The sequence below is a fragment of the Sander lucioperca genome, chromosome 19 (genome assembly GCF_008315115.2).
Source record: "Sander lucioperca isolate FBNREF2018 chromosome 19, SLUC_FBN_1.2, whole genome shotgun sequence".
NCBI lineage: Eukaryota > Metazoa > Chordata > Actinopteri > Perciformes > Percidae > Sander > Sander lucioperca.
In genome coordinates, this window is record NC_050191.1 from 16,757,671 (window position 1) to 16,785,300 (window position 27,630).

Below are 27,630 nucleotides of genomic sequence, written 5' to 3' on the forward strand. Positions count from 1 at the left end.
GGTGCCGCTGCAAAATAGCCTCGGGAAGGAACTTGTTTTGGTGGAACATACGTGTACGTTCAAAAGTTGTTTTAGTCGTGCTCGAAAACTCATATTGCACAGATAGTCTAGCTAGCTGTCTCGATGTACCTTGCAGAGATCTGAGGAGCAGTTAACCATAGTCCTCATAAATCGACCGGAGTTTAAATTCCAACACAAAGAAAGCGGAAGGTAACGGACATCCGTCCGAATGAAGGATATTCGGTGGAATTTCCGGAGGCAACGGAGCAATCCTGGAAGTGTAACGTCGTAGATATAGACTTTGAAAAAGCTAAGGATACGAGCTCTGCTCAGTAGGGAGTTCACAATCCTCGGGACTGCAGTGGAGGACCAAGGTGCTCATCTGAAGAGCAAAGTGCAGGCATGTGCAAGATGGCAAAATAAGACGTACAAAAAGGCTGAGCTAATGATTGACAATATCACCTCAGCCTCGACTGTAACACACACTATAAATACACCTGAGATTAGAGTCGGCACAAGCAGCTTGCCCTGCATCAACCAGGTCTTTGTTAAACATCCTCACATGCTTAATACACAGCCATTAATACAATAATTATATAGCATTGGAGCATTAACTAATCCTCCCAACCATAATCTACTGTGCATGCATGGCACACAGACCTCGTATGGTTTCCTTTAAAACCAAGATCAGATTATCTGAAACATTTAGAACTAAATAAACATTTAAAAAACTTCTAAATTGTTCCAAGAAGAAGGAAAAAAGGCCAACTATTTCTTGTAAAGTAGCTGTGATTCTAAATGCTTCCAGCTGCTACCTTTACAAATGCTGTTGGGTCATTTAGTGCTAATAGTTGTCGGCTCTGTGAAATCTTGGCCCAGTGGTTACCTGGTAACAGGGTGCAACAGAGGGTTGTCTCTGGGCTAACAGAGGCAGCAGTGAAGCATTATGCCCACAAGAAACCATTAGTTTGTATTAAAATGATATACAAATCATTAAAGATGCCGTGCGTCCACCTTTGATGCAGAAAAGTCTTAATTAAGAGTTTTAAAAAGGCTATTTAAATGAAGTAGAATTGAAACAAATGTAGGAAATTCAGACACACGTGAATACAAATCCTGTCAAAAATTATGCAAAACAGTACAAATTCTATTAAACTGCTGCTGTTCATTTTTCTAGTTTTCATTAGGAGAATATAAGTCCAAACTACTTATACGACACATTAATGATCAACATAGAGTAGAAGTAAACATATCTTACCCTTCCTTTTGAAGTATTTAATCACAGATTTTAACGAGGTCCCGATAAACACCATTATTCCGATTGTGTGTCTCTCTCTTAAAAAAAATCTCCTTGTAAGGCACAATCCAAATCTAGAGAATAAGACAGAAAGAAGACGGGACGAAGGAGTGCTGGCGTCGGGTCACATTCTCACTACACGAGTTTGTGTGAGCGTCTACTATGGTGACACAATGAGCCTCTACCCTTATCTCTCTCTCTCTCTCTCTAAACACACACTCTGTCCACCACTCCCCCCCTCAGGCAGTCCAGTCCACACACACACACACACACACACACACACACACACACACACACAGCGGGAGGGGTGTAGGACCGGCCCCTCTGTTGCTCTGTGCTTTGGTTACCAAGGAGTTCTGGCTGCCTCTCCCTTTATTTCTCGTCATCAGTCGTTCTCTTGCGCTGTCTCTCTCTCTGTACACTCTCTTTCTTCTTTACTCTGCGGGACTCACAATATAGATGAAAGTTAAACATGCTTTATTAGAACGAACAGGCAAACTCATGCTATTTTGCTGTGAAAGTCGCTTCTCATTTCAGTCCATCGCTCTCTTTTTCTTTCTTTTCCTTACTTTCTACCTTGCTCTGCTCAGTGTGTTGCCGCTTTCACTGCTACGGCAGACTTATCTTGGGAATATGTATGGATCTTATAAGCTACCCCAACAGGAGAACCTTGTACATCCTAGAGAAAAAAAAAAACATGTTGAGCTTTTCACAAGGTATTCTCAGGAGGATGCAGCTCCCACCTGCATGCAAAGTGTAATGCAAACAGGAAGCATCATTACATATGATACAACATACTAAAGCACTGACATTTATTTCGTTTGATCTCAATTTGAACCATTTTATGGATTGTAAAACATCATAACACCATTACTGAAAAGGACTAAACAGATACTGATTCCCTGGTTTCAGCTATCTAAGGTGTCTAAATCCAGAAAGAAATAGATTGTGCTCATTTTCTCTACATAAATCTCCTTGTTTTCTTCTCTCTGGAGATTTTTCTATCAACCTCTCTTTCTTCTGTCTGATCATATCCAGCCTGCTGTGTGCGCACATGGCCACTGAATCTGTGCCACATGAATATAGATCACATACAATCCTCCCATTGTCCAATCTGCTCACAATCTATCACACACTCCGGCACCCACCCATTCAAATACTTGCAAACGCGCACCCACACACACCCACCCCCCCCCCCCCCACACACACACACACACACACACACGGGCAGGGATGCCCCTCCTTCTGTGACCGTATTTCTTTTCAGCCCAAATGGTTGACGAGGGAGGGGGCTGCAACAAGAGCTTGAATGGGACTGCAAATGATCCTTGAATTTGTGGGTAGAAAGGTTTTCCACTCTACCCCCCCAGCCGCCCCCCACGACCTTGCTCGTCTGAACCTTTTCAGCGGGACTCTTTAGTGCTGTAGACAACAGTTTTGATTTATTTATATATATTTATTTCTTCATGTATAGTAACATTTGTCGTTTCTGCATTGTCTATTGCACACTGCTAACTGTCTATTCACAGCATTTGCAGTTGCTCTTGTCCTCGGGTTATGAAGCTCTAAACATGGGTACTATGTCTCTATAAATAAACATATTTGTCTTGAGAGTTCAACCTGTGTGTTTGACCTTTTCATAAAAACTGCTGTAATGGGTTTTATCATCAGCTTCCACACAGATGCAGGTCCACACATACACATCAGCTAAACTGTAGAATTATACCTCTGCTAAACAGAGTTGTCAGCTTAAAGTTAATCAAAAGTGGCTCAACAGATCCAATATAGCAGGTGCTGTTGTTTTAGATCACCCTATTAAAAGCTAATGTAAAATCTACAGTCTAATGTTCAAGTCTGTCTCAGGCTGACATGTATGGTTGAAAAAGCTACAAGTCCCCACCAAAAGCTACTATAAAGTTACAATAATCCCACTATAATAACATATATAAACTATTATAACCACGATCTTACAGTAATTACAAAAAACAGTGATGACTATTTCATATCAAAGCTGAGCAGTCAGGTGGACTTTAGATAAGTGCTGAAACATGAATCACTAAGTGTATCAGCATAAAATAAATCAACATTTGTGATAGACATTTATCAAGAAAATATGCCAAACATTTACTTGTTACTGGTTCTCAAATGTTAAGTTTTCTTACTTGATTTTCTCTCTTGTACATCGTTGTAAATTGAATATCTTTGGTTTTTAAACTGTTGGTTAGACAAAATAAGCAACAAAGGCTCTGAGAAATAGTTTTTACTGTTTTTGAATAGTTGGATAAATGAAAATAAAAAAGTCGTACTTATAACCCCGGTTAGTGTCAACCCATTCAGATGGACAGTAAACATAGTTTTTATCGCAGGTCACCATGTCAGTGTAAAAGGGTTTAAGCAAAGTCTTTCTCCATGTGTCCACCTTAAAAGTCCTCATGTTCTGTCAGTAGCTTTTGTTTGGCTTGTATCTCGTGCTGTTTGGCACGCGTACAGTATTAGGATCATTTATGCAGACGCGAGCCTAAGCGGCATCACTCATTAAAGAGCCTATTGTTCTCAGGAAACACACACACACACACACAGTGTGATAGACAGGTCAACAACTCTATCCGCTGAAGGAGAGCTTCAAATCTAGGCCACCTCTAGGATTAGAGCTATCCATCCATTCAGTCATACATCCATACATCCTTCCGCTCATTCCCAGTGAAGAATGGAAGCCCCAAGCCCAAACAATATCATATTTCATCCGTTCATACTTTAAGCATCATATGAAGGAAGCGTGAGGGACTCGGTGGATGAAGCTTATACCTCGAGGAAGAGGCTTATTTAGCATGACAAACATCAGGGATTATTATGAACATGATTAAAGAGCAATCCTACTCATATTAGCCCTTGGTTATGCAATTAATAAATCTTGATTACCTAAGAGGTATTATTAGCTTTTTCTTTCTTCTTTACAACATAGTTGTATTAGCAAGCATTCTAGGACTGTAACCAACAATTATTTTCATTAAAGATAAATCCAATCAATTTCCTTTCTCTAAATTAAATAGCTGATAAAGCTGATGACATTATCAAGCATTATCAGCATTTAAACACAAAATCTCAACACATTAGTATTAGGCCCTTTGGCAAGACAGTGATTATCTCTTCTTGTTAGACAACCTGCAGCATGTTCATGTGAAAAGGTGGTGACCCTCGAGAAAAGGAGAAACTGGGGGCAATGTGAATAATTAACAAGTCTGGTTGCACAAGATGTTATTAAGACTCAAGGGTGAATGTGGCAGAGTGATAATAAAGGAGAGATAGATTAGGGGCACCTGCTCTTCCTCCTGTCTGCGTCTTCACGCCTCGTTTGGATCGCCACATCAACCTGGCAGAGGAAACTACAGCTACACAAACTCTCTCTCATACACATCCTAGTTTTTATTTTTTTTATGCCTAGACTGCTAAATTTAACTCCAATTCCATCCAGTCCCCGTTCTATCATTCAATCAATCCCCAGAACACACACACCTCCCTCGCTCACTCAATATTGTAGTCCATCGTTCCAATTCCCAAAATGCCTGAATCTGACGCACACACACACGCGCGCGACGACCAACGACCAATTTGCATTTATAGGCACCCCACCCTATACTTCTACCTCGGAGGCACGCGGACGCACGCGCACGCGCACACACACACACACACACACACACACACACACACACACACACACACACACACACACACACACACACACACACACACACACACACACACACACACACACACACACACACAGCTCCCTCTTCATCTGACAGGTCTCAGCTTTTATTTTTCTAATTGGACTTAAGAAGGGACGGGGAAAGCTAAGCTGACCCCCTTAAATCCTTCAACTCTACCTGATCCGCTAATGTTAAATCTCTCTCACTCTCTTTCTTCCTTTTCTCTCCATTCCTAATTGTCTTTCCTCTTCTTCTCTTTTTCCTTTAGACATGAGCGCTTGCATTACAGCTAATGTAATCTAGCCTGTATTGATTTTACTATTCCCTCTTCTCCTTCTTTTCTTGTGTTTTCTTATTCAGGCTCTGACATTGCACACCTTCCCATTAGTAGAAAACCTGCAAGGTGGAGATAAGCAGGAAAATGTGAGGCATGGAAAAGGGCCAAATATTTGTTGCACACGTGAGTGAATGCAAACACTTTGCATCTGTACGCGTGCAGCGCTGTAGAATGCAGATCGTAGCAGAGTTGTTACAGAGTTGCTAGAACTGAACATGTGCATGCATTTAAACAGAGGCAGGCTTGCCACTGGAAGGTCACTGGTTTAAAATACATGAACTTAAGCTAAGTGAACAAAAAGCACTCATCTTTCCTTTACCAATTAAGAATGAGATGCCCTTTAGCAAGGCACTAAATTCATGATAGTATTTGTGCATTAGTATTTCAATTTTAATGAATTTCCAATTTTTTAAATACACATTTACTCCAAAATTATGAAAAAGAACCATCTTGGATAACCAAAAACATGTTGCAAGAATGCTTATTTAGTCTAACACACAGCCAAAAATTGTGAAAAGGGGAAGGACGCAGCTCTTCAAATTTGCAAACCTGTTGGCAACAAATGTTGTTTGGACTTGATGATGACTTAAACAGAAAAACCCTGAAAGATTAATAAATAATGACACCACATTCTATGTATCTTCCATCTGATCCCAACTCCCCTTTTCTGTGAATGAAAATCTATAATTTAAAGCATGTAGAGCAACATATTTACTATCTAATCCCTTCCCCCTTCCTTTCATACCTACATACATCTCTGTGAATGAAAGCATTTCATCAGGGACCAATGGGAACCCGATCGCTTTGGTCCTCTCTGAGATATAGAGCAAGGCATGAATTATCTATCAGCAAAGAGTGTGGGGTACAGGAGGGGGGGTAGTATGGCATGATACACCGTATTTAAATGCAGTATTTTCTTTACAATTTCTTTTTTTCTGTAAGTAAAAACAAAAAAGACTGCAAAAACAAATCTGTAATCATTAGAGAACAATTACATGAAAACAGTAATAGTAGTATGATATAGTTATAGTGTTTTGATGATGGTAATAAACCATAAAAGATGGGTCAGGAAATGGTAAACGGATAAAAGGGAAACAACGCTTTACAGTGCTCATAAAAAGGCAGTTAAGCAAAGTTAAACTTCAAACTCACTCCTGAATAAACATAACTCTCTCTCAAACATTACATACAACACTGAAACCAAGGTGACAGAGAGGCTGGGCTGAGTAAACAAGCTGTGATAACTGTTTTTCTGGCACTAATGATTTTAGCATGAGGTGAAGTTCCCGCGCATCTCTCACACACACACACACACACACACACACACACACACACACACATTTCTTCTGTCTGTTCAGCAGACAGAGGTTACTGGGTAACGCCAATCCTCCTTCCTCCCCCCACCCCTCTGCTGGTGTTTCTGTCTGACCTACTCCCTTAAAGCAGCTGGCATTCCATCACACACACACACACACACACACACACACACACACACACACACACACACACACACACAATCTCACCATCCCATAACTGAGCTCAATTAGTGACTGTGCACATACACATTAAAACAATAAAACAGACACATACCAACTTGCCTTCACATTCACACAGCTCAACCAACAACACGCAGACAGCAAACCCCTCTATGATCACTATCAGAAAGAAATGTCCCATCAGCAGTGTATTTGCATTATTACATGCAGAATATGGCGGGGGGTTAAAAAAGGTCAGACTGAAGGGGACAAATGTACTTCAAAGCTACTGAAGTGGCTCACAACAAGTCATTGTAGTGAAAACGTTTTTGGGTGTGTGCAGTGGTGATTTAGCACAAATCTTTATCTGCCACTGACTTGTTAAGTGTAGAGTGTGAGTGTGGACATTTTACACCAAAGTAAAACATTACATTTACAGCATAAGCTGAGGAGATTTGACGTACATTCAAGTCAGCAATGAAAACCTCTGCATTTTGTGAGTGTGTCTGTGTGTATGCTAGGTTATTCTTCTGAATAAAAGGCACTGGGGCCTCCCTCAATAGGCTGCTCCTCCTTTGTCATCCATGAGAAAACCCTCCAAGTCTGGGTGACACCCTGCAAACTACGCCCAGAGCATGCACAGTATCTAACATAATCAGACTCTTTGCTCTTGTTTTGTGTTTCACAAGCATATGTATATGTGCATATCCTTGCCTTGATGTGGCGACACACGTATACAGTACTTGTGTTTTCTGTTCAAACACAATTTACATAGATGTTCTCACACAGCTTGAAGTGTATAAATCCGGGAAATGTCTTTGAAAAGGCAGCACGATACTAATGTGGGGGGAAATAAATGGAGATGGTATCAAAAGCAAAACTTTGCACATGACTTTCAAAAAAGGAAGAGGTGGGAAGCAAAGTTTGCATCCAAATGTTGAAAGATTCTTTCAAGTGGTAGAAGCAGAGCCATTTTGCTGAGTAGCGATGTGAAGCAGGATAGAAAAGGCAGCGTTTAGCAGGACAAAAGAAACAAGAGAGAGGAGATAAAGACAGCTGGGAGAGAAGTCAGGGTGGAGAGCAGGGAAACAGACGAAGCGAGAAGAAAGATGGAGTGTTAATGCAAAACCTCCATAGGTAGGACTCACTAAAAACAGTTATTATACACACAAACATATACAAAGGCCCAGCAGGCTTGGCGGACATGCCTAATTCCCCCCCCACGTCTAACCCTTCCGAACCCCTTTGAAATTCAAGCCAGGATAAAAGAGAAAGACACACAAGAGAGAACAGATAGAGGGTATATGCACCTCTGTTTGAGCATGTGGACAGACAAGACTGCATTAGTCTACTTTGTACTGAAAAACATTGTTGTGCATGACATCTTTGTGCCTCAGTATCTTAGTGCTGCAAGAACTGGCTAAGAAAAGCCTAAAAACAGAGACCAGATCAACTAATAGCAATAATAGCTGGAAGAGCACAAACTGACAGGGAGGCGTGCAACCGTTAAATAAATCCTACCCATACATGAATTTAACAAGCAAACTTGTATATCCAAATGTTAGCTTCAGTAGAATAAAAGGTGGGTCACTCTTAAAATGTACACGCCTGTTGAGCAGGGCGTTAAAACGCTGTCATTTTACGAGCGGGCTGATTTGTTTGCCTGAGCTTTTGGTACCTTCAGAGAGGGTGGCAATTTTGTTCCTTTTATGTCCCCGTCAGGATGGATTTGTAGCTAACCGTCCATTTCCCCCCGGCAACACAGTTTAATCTAATGCAATCTAACCCCACTGGCCTGTCAGTCCCCCTGAAGTTGGCAGGACAATAAGATGAAACTGAAACAGGAAATTTTGTAAGTTGGCGGGACAACGTTCAGTGCGTGTTTTCCTGGCCCAACACGTTTTTAAAAAACAAACATTGGATGGATTGCCATGAAATTTTAAAACATATATTAAATGGTGGCCAAAGGAGGTTTTCTAATGACTTTGATAATCCCCTGACTTTTCTTCTATTCATTATATGAATATATATATTATATTCATTCCTCATCAGCATGAACAAGAATGATTTTGGTGATTTCTGACATCTCATGTAGCGCAATCATCAGGTCAAAGTGTAATGTTTCCAATACTTGCAAAAACTAATAACATTCCCATCAGCGTCTTTCTGTTTAGTGCCAACCAAATATTAGCATATTAGCATGCTGACTTTACCATTTAGTTCAAAGCACGGCTGTGCCAAAGTCCAGCCTGCTAGCAGGGCTGTAGACTCTTAGTCCTGTTTTTTTCTATCTGACTTGTTTGATTCATTCTGGTCAAAAATCCATTGTCTATATGTAACACCCCATGTTTGTTTTGTGCCATAGCTGAATTGCATTGTGACTGGACAGCATAAGTAATTCAGTGTTGACCTTGGTTTAAGCATCACAAAAATATTTTATTTCTGTCAGTTCAGCAGCATTCAATTATTCAACGAAGCTCCTATTCTAAATCCTGCAGGTGTGTAACACATGTCTGACATGCTATCATAAAATAATTTCCCAGTGGAAAGCTCCATTCAACCACTGGTAGTGTAACTTAAAGACAGACCCCCTAGCATCCCCCAGACTACATTAAGAGCCATTACCATCCAGCCATACTGTCTCCACTCATATTGACTCCTGGCCCTTCTCACTCTCCAGTGGACCCTCCGAGGACCCGCCACATCAATAACGACAAGGCCTGAGTGTGTTTGTGCATCTCACTGGCTTACATCAGGCTGACATCATTGTGCATGCTTTTGAATATATGGGTGTGCATGTTATTGTGCATGTGTGAATGTGTGCCTGCAGCTGTTTCTACAATCTACTGATTTTAGACAACAGACCTAGTCACACATTACAATCTATACCTTAAATGAGGTCTAGATTACTATACACTTTATCCTTTTGGTGTCTTTGTTTCTGCTGTTGACACACACACACACACACACACACACACACACACGCACGAGCACACGCACCTTCTTGCACATATAGGTTATAAGACAAAACATGTTCCTATAGTCAACATGCATACAAGTATGTAGCCACGCACGACTGAATACGCACACGCACGCACACACATTAGGGATGCCGGCACACACAGCATTATGTTGGCTGCCACGCTTGTTACCTGACCTACATTTCAACACCAGGGCTGTCTGCTCTTCTCTGCTAAGGGCCTGTGTGTATATGTATCATTAATCCAATTTCAAAATTAACTGCACACACAAACTGCCATACATCTGACACAAACACACAGATGCAATACCCTGTGGAATGGTGTGCTTGTAGTTGTCCACTGTTCACTTTAAGTGTGTGTGTGTGTGTGTGTGTGTGTGTGTGTGGCAAGGGCAGGGGGGAGAATGGAGTGGGAAGTGGGTTATAGGCCACACACATAAACCTCACAACTGGCTTAATTAAAAGTGTGAGGTGAATAATGTCCAAGGTGGGATAATGACAAGAATCAATAGGTAGCAGCTGGAAAATTGCTTTATTTGCTTTAACAATATGATTAATTAGAATCAATATTTCATTGCACACTTTACTCTACTCTAAGGCTTTTAGCCGACACTGCAATAAAGAGTGATTTACCAAGACAACAGCAGCATAAATTAAATTTACAAACACCTGCAAAACATCAGAATGGGTGAAAAAAAAAAACCCAGAAAGCAGAGGTAATAAATAATTCTTATTTTATACTACTGTATACATGAGCTTATGTTTACAGCAGTATGTTGTATCTGCTGTTACCATGAACCTCGTTCTAAGCTCATGTTGCTGACAAGAGGTTCTTGTCTGATTTTAGACACAGAGGCACATAGACAGACTGAGCTAATTTAGGTTAAGTGCCTCCAGTAGCTCAAGGGCACAAAGCAACAAGCCACCTGGGGCTAGCCTGCATCACAGGGAGGGAAGCCGAGTGTGTGTGTGTGTGTGTGTGTGTGTGTGTGTGTGTGTGTGGCAGGGGCAGGGGGGGAATGGAGTGGGAAGTGGGTTAAAGCTATATTAACTACATCTACAGTTCCTCCACCACTGGAGCAAAATTGACAGTATGCTGTTTGACCCACTTCCCACATTTCACCTCACTTCTCATCAGGAAAAAACAGTAGGTCATTTGATGAGGGGAGGTGGGGGGTTGCACAACCATACCATCCAATCAACAATCACAAATACAGTACAACCAATTGACTGATGACCACAAATTTAGGAAATGAGCACGACAATCAGCCTCAAGCATGGATGTATTAGGCCTCAAGGCAGTAGCACAATCAGGAGGTTAGATGTGAAGTCGGATGCAAGTTCTGGTGGCTGGCATTGATTACTGTTATTATCCAACACATTAACACCGCATGACTGGATTTGGCTCTGTTCACCAGGCCCATAACATTGATCCAATTTATATCTCTTCTCTGTTAGTTAGCTTATTAGAGGATGTTCTGCACATTCCACATTGGCTTTCACAAGGCACGGACACTGATTATGAACCTAAATGAACTTCTGATTTTTGCCACAGCAAACACCACCACTGACTGCTAAATGTGTTCTAATCTGCTGATTTCAAACAGCAGAACTGTTCTTTTTACTCTTTGTTGACATTTTGGTAAATAAAACTTGCCTACAATTGGGGTGACCTCCAGCTCACCCGGTAGTGTGTGCCCCATGTAGTCTGAGTCCTCAGCAGCGGACCGGGTTTGAATCCAACCTGCAGCCCTTTGCTGTGTGTCATACCCCCTCTCTCCCCCCTTTCCTGTTTATCCACTATCACTATCAAATAAAATAAAATCCCAAAAATAATCTTTAAAAAAAACTCGATTATACTGATAATCAAATGAGTCCCTTGGTATTCGTCAAGTAAAGTCAAGCAACAATTTGCAACAAGTTAGTGCAGTTAACAGGGTTTGCTGAATCCAGCTTGTAACATTCGTACAAGACTGATCAAAGATCAGTATACCATTCATCATCATCATAGACAGGGTCAGCTACACCCTTGTTATAGCTGTGGTGCTTATCATCATTGGAGCTCAAACAGTAATCAGACCAAAACTATTATCTTTATGTGTATAATTTTTCCAAATATGGTTTCATCATTATCATCAGAAGAGTTAAACATAAATGTTATACTGTTGTAATGCAGCCCTGCCATAGTTTTAGAATGAGTGTGTTGTAATCCCGGGGTAAAGACTGAGAGGGTTAAACATGTCTCAAGACTGGCTTAGTGCTCATTAGATGACGTGTATCAGTATCATCTGTAAAACACACACATACTGTATGTACACACAGACCCACACGCACACCGACCCACTGCGATTGGTGGTTTCATCTGACTTCATCAAACAGACTCGGGGATGCACACAGGTGTGTATGTGTGTGCACATGTATGTGCTAAGTCTGGGTTCCTCCATTGATAATCCTATGCTGAGACCACGTCTGGGAAAAAAAGCAGGAACCAAAATCCACTTAACCGCTCCCTCCCTCCCTCTCTCCTCCTCCCTTCTTTATAAACCCCCCCTCCCTGTGCGTCTCGCCGTCCCTCCCCCTTCTGTCCCATCTGAGCAATAATAGAGGGATGGAGGCATTAATAGAGAGAGCAGACCTCTCTTGATGAAATGAGTGCACCCTTCTAATGGGCCCAGAGGGAAAAAAGGCTAACTCCCTGATCAAATACACCCAAAATGTAAGACCGCTATTATTCTAAATTAAATTCAATGGGACACCCCATGTGTCTCTTTTTGGTGTGGATAAATGACTGCATTCTGTCTGATGGGCAATTAATCTAGCTGTAATTTGGTAATCACCATAATCCTGTCAATTTAGTCTCAAACAATGGTTTTATGCGTGTGCTCTAAAGTTATTTCTATATTGGTTAAAATGTATGATTCATGGATGAATTACTTTGAAACTGATGACCAGAAGCACAGCAGTTTCATCCACTGAATGAGTTCCTCTGCTTGTCAGTGTTATGCCGCCACCTTGTGGTGAAGATTAGCAACAACTGACACAAATGTAATTGGTTTCCCAATGTCCTACTGCATAGCTCTCTTAGGTTAACAAAAGTCTAGAAATGTAGCTTCTGCTATAAACAAACAAAATTAGAGCCAAACAGTCACCAGTGCACGCTCCCAAGTGGTTTTACAAGCACAGAACATGTCTGTAGTTTCCTTTTCGCTACTTTTTTCCTTCTTTTTTGTCTTTAACCCTCATCCATATACGCATGTGGAGTAGAAAACCCTTGAAAAAGAGAGATGTTGCTATGGTGAGAACTCATTAATGAGACAGATTTACAGAGGCTCTTAAAATCACTTTCTCTCCCCTCTCTCCCTTCTCTCTGTCCTATTATAATCAGCCTCTATGGGGGGACATGAGCTTTTCAGAGGCTTGGCTTTGCTTTCTGAGGCTTAATGAAACCTCCAGCTGATTGGGACATAAAGGGGCCTGCAGCTGAGGAGAAGGCAGGAAGAGGGAGACTGGTGCTGGGGGAGTGAGGGAGTCTGTGTGAGCTAAAGTGATAAAAGATGAGATGGGTTAGATGGAGGAAAAACAGTGGTTATTCGGTTTTTACCATTTTTAAACGTTATGCATATAGCCAGTTGAACACGTTTGTTACATGTTGGATTGTTTACTTTAGATTTTTGAATTGTTCAGTTTTACATTTATGCAAATGAAACTTTCTTTATAGTACTGAGCTACTGTACATGACATAGTAAAGGTAAAGTACATGTGCATGTACAGTGCATTGCTGGGGAAGCTTGTAAGCTATGACTGGACTTAAAAGAACTTGAAATATTCACATTTGTCTTTGTCAAATGATTACAGCAACAATATTGTTAATTTTGCATAAACAAAATATACATTTATCAATGTGTGTTTTTATCATATTGATTAATTTATTGTTTAGTGAGTAAAATGTCAGAAAATTGTAAAGAATCACAATTTTCCAGTTTTGATCCCACTATTTTACGGTACATTACTGGTACCCAAATAAATGAAAGCTACCTTTTCTTTCTGAGGTTTGTTTGTGTAATTTTCCTTGGGTTAAAGAAGATTGTGCACTTTGCGTGAGCTGTACAGTAGAAGTCAGGAATGAAACAACGTGTGCAGACAGAGAGCAGACTGGTCAGTAGGGCAAACAGGGCCAGAAACCTCAGAGGGCCAGACTTGAAGCAGCATGAGGTGGGGAAAAAAAGCTCCCTGTAATTGCAGTGCTCATTAAAGAAATGAGCTGCAACTGAGGAAGGCACAGCTAAGGAGTGCTTAAACACACTTATCCTGCACTACGACACAATTAGATTTTTCAATTACTAACAACAAGACCACTGTTAAACTGACTGTGGCTAAAGAAGAAGGCAAAAGCTGTTGCTGGAGCAAACACACGTCAGATTAAGTCTTGAAATCGCATTTGTTTTTAAAGTCTGTTGGCATAAAAGGAGTGTTAAGACAAACACATGCATTCATTATGTGATTGTTTTGTCCAGTGCAGATGAGTTTATCTTATTACGACTCTTTTTTATATACAGTTAATAAAGAAACTTGTCAGTGTGCATGAAAACATGAAGTTCATATTGCTAATGAGGGAGACAGATGTTCGTGACTTGACTGCATGCGTATGTCTGACAGAGAGAACATACAAGAATGCATATGCACAGCAGTAGTATTCCTCAACATCAATCATAAATGTAGTCACAAGATTAACCGATTGCATTAAACCATAAGGGTGACACTTCGACTTTGTAATTATACACACAAATACTTCAAATGCCCAGGAACCAGAAAGAGGAGTTGAGAGAAGAGGGAGAGATACATCTGAATGAGCCACCTTATCAAGAGCTATCTTCATCTTGTTCTTCTAGAATATGGGTGCCATATGGTGCAATACACTGACCCAACCTCGAGGAGGCTCCCTTTGTCAACAGAGAGCAGGCAGCAAGGGCAGAACAACACTGAACATAACACAGTAATGGAAGTTTATTTAGTGGGGGGAAAAAATAAAGAAACAAGAATAAGAAATGAAAGTAAAGGAAAATCCTGAAAACAGAAGCACAATGAACAGTTTTATTATTATTATTATTATTATTATTATTATTATTATTATTATTAAAACCAACCAATCCTCTGCTGTTTGAAAGCTCCCTGTATTTACTTCCTCTGCTCTGACACATTTGGTCAATGGAAGGATTAATGTCTCTGTAGATTCAAGTAATTATCTGTCCCCATGTGATAATTAAACCATTAAGTCAAACTCAATTGTACACATATGGGGCTGCGAGGGTCTCTTACACCTGATCCGTCCTGAAATAAACACTGTTCTCCCTGACTCACTTCTCTCCTCCTCCATCGCTTCCAGTCTCCCAAATGAAAAGCCAGCTGAGCCCAGACCCACACTATTATTTTGACCAGATTATTTTATTACAATTTGTAAAGCAAACACACACACACACACACACACACACACACACACAGAGAAAGACAAAAACCAACTTCCTGGAAAAATCCATATACACGCTATTTTAACACCGTGTGACATCAGATTTTGGAACAATTATCTGATCGACAGAAAATTAATCTGCAACCATTTAGTTAATTCATTGTTTTGGTCATTTTTAAAGCAAAACGTTCTGTGGTTTTAGCTTCTAAAATGTGAGGATTTGCTATAAGGACAGGACATTTAATACATTTGGGTTTTGGACTGCTGGTCTTACAAAACAAGCAATTTCACCTTAGGGTCTAGATAATTATGAAGGGCATTTTTATTTTCTGACAACTTTTTTAGACAAAACGACAATAGTCAATAGAGAAAGTACTATATGTGAAGCACACAAAACAATAATTGAAAAAATGTCTATCTATGGATGAATTAACACAGTCACCAGGATGCGCACACACAGAGAACTCCACAAAACTAAATTACCTCCCAATATTTGTCAGTGATGACTTCATTAGTCGGTCACACATGATGGAAGAGCACCCGTTTAGCCAATGACTAGCCAGCCATTACCTATTAGGCCGTTAACAATCTGTTGGATACACAGCTAGCTACAGCCACTGATTACACTTCACCTCCTTTATCTCCTAACCAAATGAATGTTGATGGGGAAGATGTGGATTGGACTGCTTTAGCTTTTATATTCAGAGTTGAAAAATGGACGACAAGCAGACACGCACTCATTCACAAAGACACAAACAGGGTTACAGACTATGAAGATGAAGAGGGAGAGCGAGAGATTGGACAGAGCCTTAACCCATTTTACAGTTGAATGACCCCAAGCAACCCCCGACCCCCAATTCCCGAAAGTGTGCGAGTGTGTGAGAAATCCCCTTTTTTCTTCATCTCATTAAGCTGTGTGTCATGCTCTCTACTCCATTGTTCTGTCACCTCCAACCTGCTATTGGGTTTTTTTCATGCACATTCCGGACTAAGTGTGTACTTGTCTTTACTCATCTATGTTTGAGTGTTTGAGTGTAGGTGTAACCCAATCTCAGTGTGTGAGAGAATAACTATCTAATATTCTACCTACAGTACCATGACTGCATACATTTTTAATGCAGGGTGGTTCTACTGAAAGTTGAACCTGCAACTTTAGAGCCACCCTCAATCGACTGTCCAGGTTTTTATCGCCTCAAAAAGATGGGAAATGTTTGCATGAATGAAACACTGAAAGGGAGACAATGACAAAGAGCTGAGGCCGAGGACCAAACCCCTCCTCATTCCCACTACCACAATTATATTACTTTAACTGATTTTCAGCAGCCCTTCCCCACGTAAATGCGGCCAATCCATTTAATTTGGCCTCATCTAGTTACTCTACAAGCCTAGCCTCCCTCAGGTGCTTTTCCCTTGGGAGCTGTTGGCACTGATTGGTCGATAGCTGAACCTGCCTTCCCACCGAGGGATTACAGGGGATCCGGTGGAACACCTGCTCCACCACTAAACTGATATAAAATAAAAGGAGGGTAGGGGGTAGAAACTGATGGAAAAAAAAAAGTCTTGACATTTCCAATCTAATGTAAGAAAAAGAAAATGTATGTAAATATTTGGAAAACAGGAAGATAAGAGTGTGAAAACACAAAGCATGCTAGGCAGATAGAATGAGATGCATGCTTACAGGAAAACAGAAACAGAGGCACAGAAAGGACGTATTAGCAAAACTCCAATTTGAACGTGTTTGACGGTCGTCTGTTCAGCAGTGCATGAAACCAGAGTGACTGGGAGGTTGATTCAACATACAGAGTCCAGACAATACTGTACCCAGGGCAGCGACATCTTGAGCTGTCACGACGTGTTAGCCAAAGCAGGCGGGACGGGCGGCACTCATCTGGCAGCATATTGTTAAGCGAAACGTGAATGAATAAGGAATTCAGTTTTAGATTATTATACATGCAGAAAGACATTAGAAAGTAGTTAATACAGTGAATGGATAGGCAAAGCCTTAATATGGGCTAACAACAAAAACAGAAACCAAGTTACAGAAGTTGTGCTGTGAAAACAAAGTATCTATAAGCCCTGGGTTTGCTTTTTTTTGTAGACCACTGGCATAAGCACTGTTAATTACTGTAATGTCATATCCTTGAGTACTTTTGCAAATAAATAATGGATCTTGTGACAGATCCTGTCACATCTTTCAGCACTCTCTCTTATCTCACTGATGGCTCCTTTATGTAGTGACAGAGGTGAAAGTGGGTCACCTCCATCACCCCAGCAGTGTCAGCTGCATCACCCCTTTACTGTCAGCTCTGTTACACTTCCCTGCAGGCCTGGCCCATCACCTCCAGCTGCTAGCTATTGTGTCTTGTTCCCAGGGGTGGCCACCCAAGGGAGTTATGAAGTCCTACTGTCCCAAAAGAGAGTGATGCATGGTCTGGATGCAAGCAAGCACATCGGCATTGGGCATACATTCCTTGTGACACACATGCACACACAAGAAGGCTGACAATACATGCAAGTAATATGTGCATGAGTGAGGGAATAAATGCATGCTCAAACGCATGTCCATGCACAGTAGGGAAGTCTAGAAATATGTATCCAACAAAACGGATATATAATATCCCTACACAAACATGATGTAATGCAGATTTCACAGACAATAACTAGGCTAATGTGCAATATGGCAGGTCATTTTTAAAAGCATTAGTGACTATATTAATGAAAGCCTTTCTCTGAGGGTCATCCAGTTCTTGCCTGAAGCCTCGCCACCACACCAAAGGCCAAAGGTCTCCGAGGTCACAAAGCCACAATCTGTATAGATGCCGCACAAGACACCCAGCATAACACACCTACACACACACACACATAAGGATGCTCACTTGCAGACACATGGCACAGATCACTCAGTTACAAGAGGATGGAAATCACCTAATAAGAAGAGACAAAGCCCGGCTTGGGAAAAGCTGCCGCCGCATGTGTCATGACTCTCTGGGACTTTGACACACAGTGTATAGTCATTACCTACAAACAGTTCAGGTGACTTAAGTTCTCTTTGAAGCAGGAGCTTGTTTCCCAGCCGGGAAACAATACCACAATTATTGCTGTAGCAAAACAGCAATGTGGTGTCACGTTAAGTCTGCTAAGTCTTACTAAGAGGCTCACAGAGACTGCTACCTGGGTAGTCCTACTCTAAAGTTGACCCCTAATATCAAATTGTCTTTGAGTTCAAAGAGAGAGGACAGAGTTACAGCCAAATCTTGACAACAGTCTGTAGTATATAGAGATATAGAAGCTCTAACACACACACACACACACACACACACACACACACACACACACACACACACACACACACACACACACACACTCTCTGGCAAACTAGCAAGTTTGTTTGTACCAACTTCAAACTAACAAACTCCATGATAGTAAATATGTTCTGCTCTCTAGTCTGTACCTTTGCCATCCTGGAAGGTTTGTGTTTTCCCCGATGAGCCTTTGATAATTTGTCCAAGCAGCGGTTTGGGTGTCCAGAGAGAGTCTGGCCTCTGATGGACCTTTGACACCGAAAGCAGACGTTTGCGCAGGCAGCCCTCTGACCTGGCGGGCCTGGGGCTTGGGAAGGCCGGCGGCTGGAGGCTGTTCCCCATCTTGTCAGCGGGCAGGAAGGAGCACGGAGTTTGTTTCTCGCCAGGGGAGTCCTCATAGCAGGCCCTGTGCCAGCAGCTGACCACCGGCTTCGAAGAGAGGCAGTGCATGTATGTGATCATCCCCTGCTAAGACCTAAACGCCCCCCCCCCCTCCAAAGCCCACCCTCCCCTGCACTATCCAGGACCAAAGTCCCCCAACTCCTCCTCCTCCTTCTTTAGCACGACCCAATCTCTCTCTTGACAAGGACTTGAGGTGGTGGGATGGAGGGGTGACTCTGGGAGACCTCCCCTCTTGCTCCCAAACCCTCATTAGGCTTCCCCCTCTATTTCTGAAAAGATTGGACGGGGGTTTGGAGGTTTTTGCAACCAACAGGGGACCCAATCCCCCCCTCCGTCTCCTCCTACTGTTTTTGTCCTTCCTCTCCCTCTCTCAGGGGATCCTATTGACTTGCATTGCTTTGCCTGACAAAGGAAGGCTGTGCACAGTGTTGGATTACAAGATTTAACTCAAAAACAAATATTCCACAGAACTATTGCAGCATAAGGCTATTAAAAATCCTGCATGACTCTCAGTCGTGAGTCAGGCAGACAATTGCAAAAAAAAAAGAATTCAGACCAAAAATGATCACGAGAACTTTCAAAAAATGGAAAAGAAAAAAAAATGATATAAAATGGCATTGCATAATTGGAAATACCTGTGGTTAAAGCATGTTTTCTTCTAAATGCTGTTTTATCCTTTGCAATGACCGAAAAGCATCATCAAAATTTTTACGAAAGAAGAAAGGGTTCATGGCCAATGATGGTGAGCGCCTTCAATTGGTAAATTAGAGATGACGTTTCATCTTTCAACAGAGAGTTCAGACAAGTTTGCCGTGTCTAAGAACATGCTGCTCCTCTTTGTCCATGCATCTGAGACAGAACACCAGCATTACTCTGTTGAGTCCACATGGCCTCTCCTCACCTCTCCTCTCAGCTCCTCCTCCTCCCTCTGCTCCTCAGCGCTGCTGTTCTAATCTGTAAACCCAGATTATCCAGCCTCCAGCCCTAGCCTCCGATTGTGACAGACACACACATACGCAACACAGATGGACATATAATTAACTACATCACCTCCGGTGCTAAAATGTGTGGAAGTTCAAGAAGATTTGTCGTGATATGCGTCAGCTGGTTAACTTGGATGACGCAAACTCAAATGTGAAGAAAGCTGCATGTGAGGCAAATATCAACCTACTGCCTCAGGTGTCCTCCCCTGACTGGTGTTATCAAGTACAGAGATCGAGCTGAAAACATACGCAACCTAGTTCTTTCAAGTTTCAAAGCTTTGATGAGTTTAATTGGAGCCGAACTAAGAGAGGAGCACAGAGTGAGGCAGAGATGGACTGAGAGTTATATTCTGACAGCCTAACAGATGTAAAATAAGCAGCAAACAAAGATACACACACAGATTAAAACACAGGGTGAGAGTAGTCACAAGTGGTAAAAACTTCAGACTAACCTGCCAGGTGAGGGTGTGTATGTGTGTGTATGATCCTTAATCAGCTTTGCTGGTTATTGATATGATCAGGTTAATAGGATAAAGACCAGCAGAGGATAGGACTGGACAAAGCTGTAGACTGGATACTACCTCTAGTGGAGGCCCATTAACCAATGAAAGGTCAATCACCAGACAGATATGCAGACATTCAAATGAATAAAAATAAGGTCAAAAAGAAAATGAAAATAAAAAGGAGGCAAGAACTACTTGAGGATACTCAAGCAAATGTCGCCCTCTGGTGGTGGCTAACACCTGTGCCATACAACACAGACAGACAACAGTGTGAGTACTGTATATAACAATTTCAGTCATTTTCCAAGTAAGAATTGCCAAAAAATGATATGGTCCCAGATTCTCCCAGAGAGATTTACTACTTTTCTTTGTTTGATGTCATTGTAAACTGAATATATTAGGACTTTGGGCTGTTAGTCGAGCAAAACATTTGAAAACGTCACATTTATTCTGGGAAACTGGTCTGGGATGGACATTTTTTCCCCAATTCTTTAATATTTCATAGACTCGAAAAAATAATCATCAGATAACTCTATAATGAAAATATTTTTAGCCGCAGCGCAAGAACACTCATAAACCCATTGTAACTTTGGGGGAATAGGGAGGCCATTATCCTGCCAAAGCCTCAGCAGATAGCTAGAGGCTAAAACAGCCATTACCGATGGTTATAATTTCCACAGAATTGTGATTCAGCCAAACACACAAGCTGATTATAAAACCAAAACCACTACAGAAACACACACACACACACACACACACAAAAATAAATAAAAAAAAAATATATATAAAAACAGTGTGTGGACACGCATAGCCCATGGGGCAAGCCAAACGATTCAAATTGTGGCCTAATTTGCACCAACTCTGTTGTTGCCCCAAATCCACAAACACATAGACACAGTGGGTAATACAGTTCACACAAAGAACAACATCAGGGGCTGAATAGTCATGCAGACCTGCACACATAACAGTGTCATAACATCACAACAGGCTGTGTTTTTACAGAGACACACATTAACATACATTATTTGCATTTTACAAGCAGGTAAACATGTATGTTTGCAGTGGTGACAGTTGGGTGTGTGAATACACACATACAGAACACGTGTGTCTCAGTTGGCTGTGAATGTTCAGGTCTTGCCCAGACCCAGCATGCATGGCGGTCAGACTCTCACAGCCCACTGCCCATGAATAGGGATTATTACTAGTCAGGACATATATATATATGTGTGTGTGTGTGTGTGTGTGTGTGTGTGTGTGTGTGTGTGTGTGTGTACCCAATTCTTGAACAGTGCAACATCCAGGACAAGCTGGGATAGTGCATATTGTGTATGTATCAATATATGTGTTTACATGCTTGTGTGTATATAAACTCTCCTATGCCTATGAATACTCACATGTGCACACAGACTGTGTGTTTGTGTGTGTGTGTGTGTGTGTGTGTGTGACGGGTGGAGGGAGGCTTTAGGGAAGGGACAATGGTAACCATGGATACATAGGTCTGAATGAATTGAGAGAGCACCTGCAAGCTGAGTTAGTCCTCTGTCTGGGGAAGTCATCCACTCATCCACAGGGGGTCAGCCATTGTCTTTTCAAACCTCACCCACAACAAAACTTTTCCAGCATTGTCCCTAGAAATACCACAGCTTAACACTCGCCTGCTAAGAAACTTTTTCTCCAACTAAAAATACAGTAAGGCCCCCTTGCTGACTCCAACATCATCCTAAACTTCCCAAAAAGCTATTGTTTTGTAAACTCTTTTCAGAGGACAAATGGTCCACTGGAGTCTATTGTTTACCTATCAAGACCAGAAATCTTGTCCTCTTTTGGAAGAGTTTGACTTCTTGACAAAGGTCAACATCTCATTCTGAGTCCCATGGCAATTTTAAAGTTGGCATAATTTACTAATGCAAAAATGTACAATACATGGAGAAAGTCAATTGAATACAAGTATTATTAAAGTAAGTTCATTATTCAAAGCTACATGTCCAATATTTACTCATGTTGTGGTATTCATTTCAAGTCTCATGTTGGCAAACAGCTTTTTAAATGGCTTTAGAATCCAGCTATGCCACACTGGAAACACTTATTTTGCTGTCTACATTTCAACACCTTTCTCCTGTCATCCCTGCTCCTCTCTTCCCCTCCACTGGAGATAAGCAGCCTGCCACATTGAGTGTGAGAACATCCATCAACACCACTACCCACAAGGCCAGAGGGCAGGTAGTGGGTCAGCCTCGGGTTAAGGGGTCATAGTTTTTCCAGACACACAGCACAATCAGGTGCACTGGTTATTAAGGGACTGAAGGAAGTTTAATGGGGTTGCTTAAAAAGACTGTCAAAACTTTGTTAGTTACGCATGATTCCTAAAAATCAGACGCATCTCTGATTTAGATTTTTGGCAATTTCCTCCAACATATGTTACGGTCTTCTCAAGTTGCATAGGCTCAGTTGTTCACTACCAGTAATGTAAACACATGCAAATATTCTACTTGAAGCAGTAAATGCCAAAGAGGTGGAACTGGATGGAGCTGAGGCGGGCCGAATGAAGCCTACAGACTACGTTCACCTCCTGTGACGGCAGCCACCTGTCACTTAAAGCGGAACACCCTTAATTATGCATAACTTTAACTAATATACTTAATATAATTTTACTGGGTGAGTTATAAAAAAAATCCCCCCTGTACAGTTGTCATGAAGGGGGAAATTAGCTATAGAGTAGAGAAGTATAGAATATTTTTTTTGTAGCAGGCTATAAACATGTTTATTTCTGCTGTAAAGTTGGGCATTTTAACATGGGGGTCTATGGGGATTGACTCCCTTTTGGAGCCAGCCTCAAGTGGCCATGCGATGAACTGAAGTTTTTGGCACTTACGCTTTGGCTTCATTTTTCAGCCCTGAAGGTTGCGGCTTGGGTAGCACATATGCCAATATGGAAAGATTGAACTGAACATAGAACTATTAACTAGAACTAGTTGAACAAATGTTGAAATGAAGCAAAACAGGGCAATAACCTTAAGTATTTGCTTTATTAATAATATAGATACATATTTCAGATTAAAAACTGATCATAACCACTAACCCATTTTTGTCCATAAGTGTGCTGCACTTTCCAAAGTCCTGTCTCTAATCTATGATGTGTAGGTGCCACATAGGTGAGAATCCTAAGTGAAATGCCACGAAGGAGTTGAGGTTAAATATAAATAAGTAAATACGTATAGGCTTACACATATAGCTATGTGGGTCATATCTAACACGGCTGCCCTGGAGAAAAACCACACTGTACTCCTGCTGCCTTCCCAGGAGTGTGTGGAGCTCATAGACATACACACACACACATTCCTGGAATTCAATTCACACACACAAGCAGGCCGCATATACAGTACAGATGCTCGAAAACATCTCTATTCTATATAATCAGTATCTCTTTTAATAAAAGATCAAATATAGACCCTGTAAAATACACATTTTCGAAACATAATTCATTGTACTCAGCAAGAATCCATATTAAATCGACAATGCATATCTGTAGTGTTTTAGCTTTCTCAGCCAACAAAATCAGATCATGCTATTATGTTATTTATATCTTTAATTACTTACAAATGTTGAAAGCTAAGCCTTACTCAATACGATAAGATGCAGATAAGATAAACTGAATTCTGTCTCACTGGGTTCTAGGGCTGCAACAAACTTGCTGCTTATATACACATATATATATGTGTATTTTTTATAGCTTAGTATATACAATTACAGAAAATAGTAAAATTATATTTAACAGCTGGAAGAGAGTCAATATTTGGCATTGAATAATTATCTAAATGATTAATCAATTATCAACATAGTTGGAGATTCATTTTCATATTGACTAATCGATTAATCATTTCAGCTCAGAAATTCAGTAGGATTAATCCTATTCAACAAAAAGTAGTGTTTTGAAATGACAGAATATACTGTATATAGTTCATCTGTTACAAACAAATGAAAAATAACGCTCATTAAATAAGCTTCAGAGCACTTAACATTAAGACTTAATTACACTAAACTTATTCAAACTAGATGATGCTTCTGGCTTCCAAGTGCACACGCTTTATCAACTAAGCATCTGTGTATGTATGTCAGCACATCTGCACTTCTTCCTCAACTGCTGTTCGCAACCAAAACATCTGAAGCCGCTATAATGCTCACACATCTGAATGAACTACAATCAGAGTGGTTGAGAACAAACCAGGGAATTATGGCACCAAGTTCCACTCAAGACATGTTCTTCCAGATTGCACATGGCCCAAGTTGCCCTTAACGGACCTCACAACAAGAAGGTCAGATGAATTCCCTGCAACAGGTTTGCTTGACAAGGCTTACATTTACTAACATAGACAGAAATTATGCATTTCTTTACCCGTCACACTGCAGGAAACCTTCAATTTGAGTGAGAACGAGGTTTCCAAAATCACGGCAACTAATCCCTATCAGTCCCATCTAATGTCTCCTTTCTAAGCTAACATATTCTAGTTGAGTGAAGAAATAACTTATGTAACATAGCAAAAGCCACACCAAGTGGTCTGGCAAAGGGCTTGCATTAAAATGCAAGGCTTTACTGCGGGAGAGTAGGGGAGTGAGTGTGTGGTCAAAACAGATGAGAATCCACTCTGGCCACAGCTGGATGTAGAGGAACATGGACTGAAAATGTGTCACATCTGTCCAGAGTTGGCAACCACTACGGAGGGGACTTGTTTAAATCATAACATAAGCAGACATTCTGTAACTGGCAACCAATGTAGAGTAATCTACCCGGTTGAATCACAGTGTTTAATGTAATGCACAGTATTTGGGTCAGTTTGTATAGCTTTTGGAGCTGGAAACCAAAACTGGTACTGCAGCTAATAGAAGACATATGACACAGTTTAAACATTTTACATAGTAAAGTATAATTTCTGCAGGGCGATATGATCTGCAGGAAAAGACCTTCCTTCTACCATACAACTGGTTGGTTGGTCAGAATTAAGCACACATAGTGAAGAATACAAAGTTAAACCAGTAAATCTAGTTTTAAAATGGTAAATTACTTCCTCTAACACAACTGAATTTTCTCCAACACAACCCCCACATCCGTTTCTCTCCATATTGACCAGAGTCACATAATGTTGAAACAGTGTAACTGAAAACATAAATTACTGCCTACAGCTGATGAACTGGGATACTGCCACAAATAGTTGCAGTGTTCAGTTTATATTACCTCATTTCTGGAAGCCATAAATCTTCAGGCTACAGAAAGTGTGGGATGATCTCCTCATTTCTGAGATAAGAGCAGTTCGGACATTTTAGTAAGATGCAGCTGAGCACCATATTGTTCTTCATTTTATTGCATCTGCAGGCCTGAAGTTCTCACTTTTTATTCAACTTAAAAACTCACGTTTTCCAAATCTTTATTTCCTGCATTTGAAGAGTTTGTTTCGTACAATATAATGTAGTCTGACTGTTGCTGGTTTAGTTTATTCTTCAAAACAACTAAACATGTCGAATGACAGCTGGTCAACAACTTAAAAGCTGTATACTTACAGAAACGATCAAAAATATTTGTATTTTCCAACACTTTTGTGCAATTTTGGGGCATTTTCTTCACATTTCATGATATTCAAAATCACAGGAATGAAGTTTAAGTTTTAATTGAGATCCATGATGAAAATGCCAATAGGATGTTCTCACATCTGTGCATCAAGATGTCATCATTTCTCCAAAAAAAGAAGAAGACAAAAAGCAATGGAAACCAATCTCCTGCTGCCAACACCAGAGCTGCTGTTTTCCTTAAGGTCAACAGCATCATATCATCTACTGGACAACTTCATGCCTCCATTAATAAAACATAGCGGATGGTGAAGTCGGAAGGAAGGTTTGTGTACAACAAAAGAGAAAGAGCCATTACAGAGTTATGCAGTCATAGATCGAGCATAAAGTATACTGGAATATAGCCAAGCAATGAAACAGAGAGTGTGTGAGAAGACACAAAAATGCAAAATGAGACTGCCAGTAAAAGAGGAGCCAGTTTTCCCCTTATCTCATTTTAACTGGTCAGTCAAGTAATAGCCAACACATGGCCATACTCTGCAGGACAGCAGCCCAGCAACTGCAGCTTCACCAGCTGTTACAGTGGACAACACATACTCAGACACACAAACACGTCACTCGTCTCCGGTAATACACACTCCACAGTAAAGCAAATTCAAAGTTCATATAGTGAGTTGCATATAGAGGTTTCAATATTGGTACCTCTTCTCTGTTTCCCCAAAATCAAGAATGAATCAGAGAGCGACTGAGAAGAAGAGCGATCAAAAAGCAAATCGACGGAGTAAAAAAGGAGAGGTAGGATTAAAGTCAGTGAACCTGAACGATTTAGAGACAGAAAAAAAGAACAAAAGGAAGAAATGATTAAAGAGAGAACTAAAGAAAAACACATGAGGAAGGGCATTGTGTAGGAGGAAGCCTCTGTGACAGAGATTACTTTCCACACAGAGGAGACAGCTGGAGCTCAACTTTTCTTTGTCTCAGAAAGTCGGAAAAAGTCCCACACTGGGGTGATGCAAACACATGCATGTAATGAACACACACACTTACCTTTCAGACAGAACATGGCTTTTCACTTATATCTCCATTTATCCACGAGAAACAAATGCCGGTTTCTTTCCTGGTTTTCCACTTTCTAGCCCTCCTTTCCTCTCCCCCTTTCCCTCTCTTTCTCTACACCGCTCGGTCAAGGCGTTCACACACAGACGCACAGATCCAGACACACTCCTCTCTCACTGTGCCTCTCTCGCCATCTCCTTACCTCTCTTTCTCCCGTCACACACACAGACACACATACACGCACACGCTCGTGAGTGGCAGCTAGCCAACTTCTACACGGCAGGAAACTGCTTCACGACCCCCTCACGCTGCTTCCCCTCTCTCTCCCTGCATCTGTGAATGTCTCAGTACCACGCTGACAATCCCCCGCATCTCTCCGCCCCCATCAGTGTTGGCAAGAGGTAGAGAGCCAGAAGCCCAGCCTCAATCTCAAACTTTTAAATGTATAAATATAACTGTATTTAGTATATAAATTAATTTAAACAAGATCATTATCTTGTTTAAATTGTTTACATTTTTGAAAAATAAAAACAAAATTACACAAACACACAGAGCACGAGCCTCA

The 27,630-nt window shown here is 41.0% G+C and overlaps 1 protein-coding gene across 15 annotated transcripts in view; it reads right to left on the reverse strand.

Annotated features, from left to right (window-relative positions):
- nhsl1b (NHS-like 1b) overlaps nucleotides 1-27,630 on the reverse strand; it is a 114,716-nt gene that overhangs the window by 24,231 nt on the left and 62,855 nt on the right. For 4 of the 15 annotated variants that reach the window (XM_035995617.1, XM_035995612.1, XM_035995616.1 and 1 more), the window contains exon 1: nucleotides 1,259-1,511. The exons of 9 other annotated variants lie outside the window; for them this stretch is intronic. In XM_035995617.1, the coding sequence (XP_035851510.1) occupies nucleotides 1,259-1,313 (55 nt within the window). In that variant the 5' untranslated portion in view covers nucleotides 1,314-1,511. Of the gene's footprint in view, nucleotides 1-1,258; nucleotides 1,512-18,711; nucleotides 19,032-27,056; nucleotides 27,406-27,630 lie in introns of those variants that run through there. 2 more of the 15 variants (XM_035995613.1, XM_035995607.1) reach the window with 2 other exon arrangements.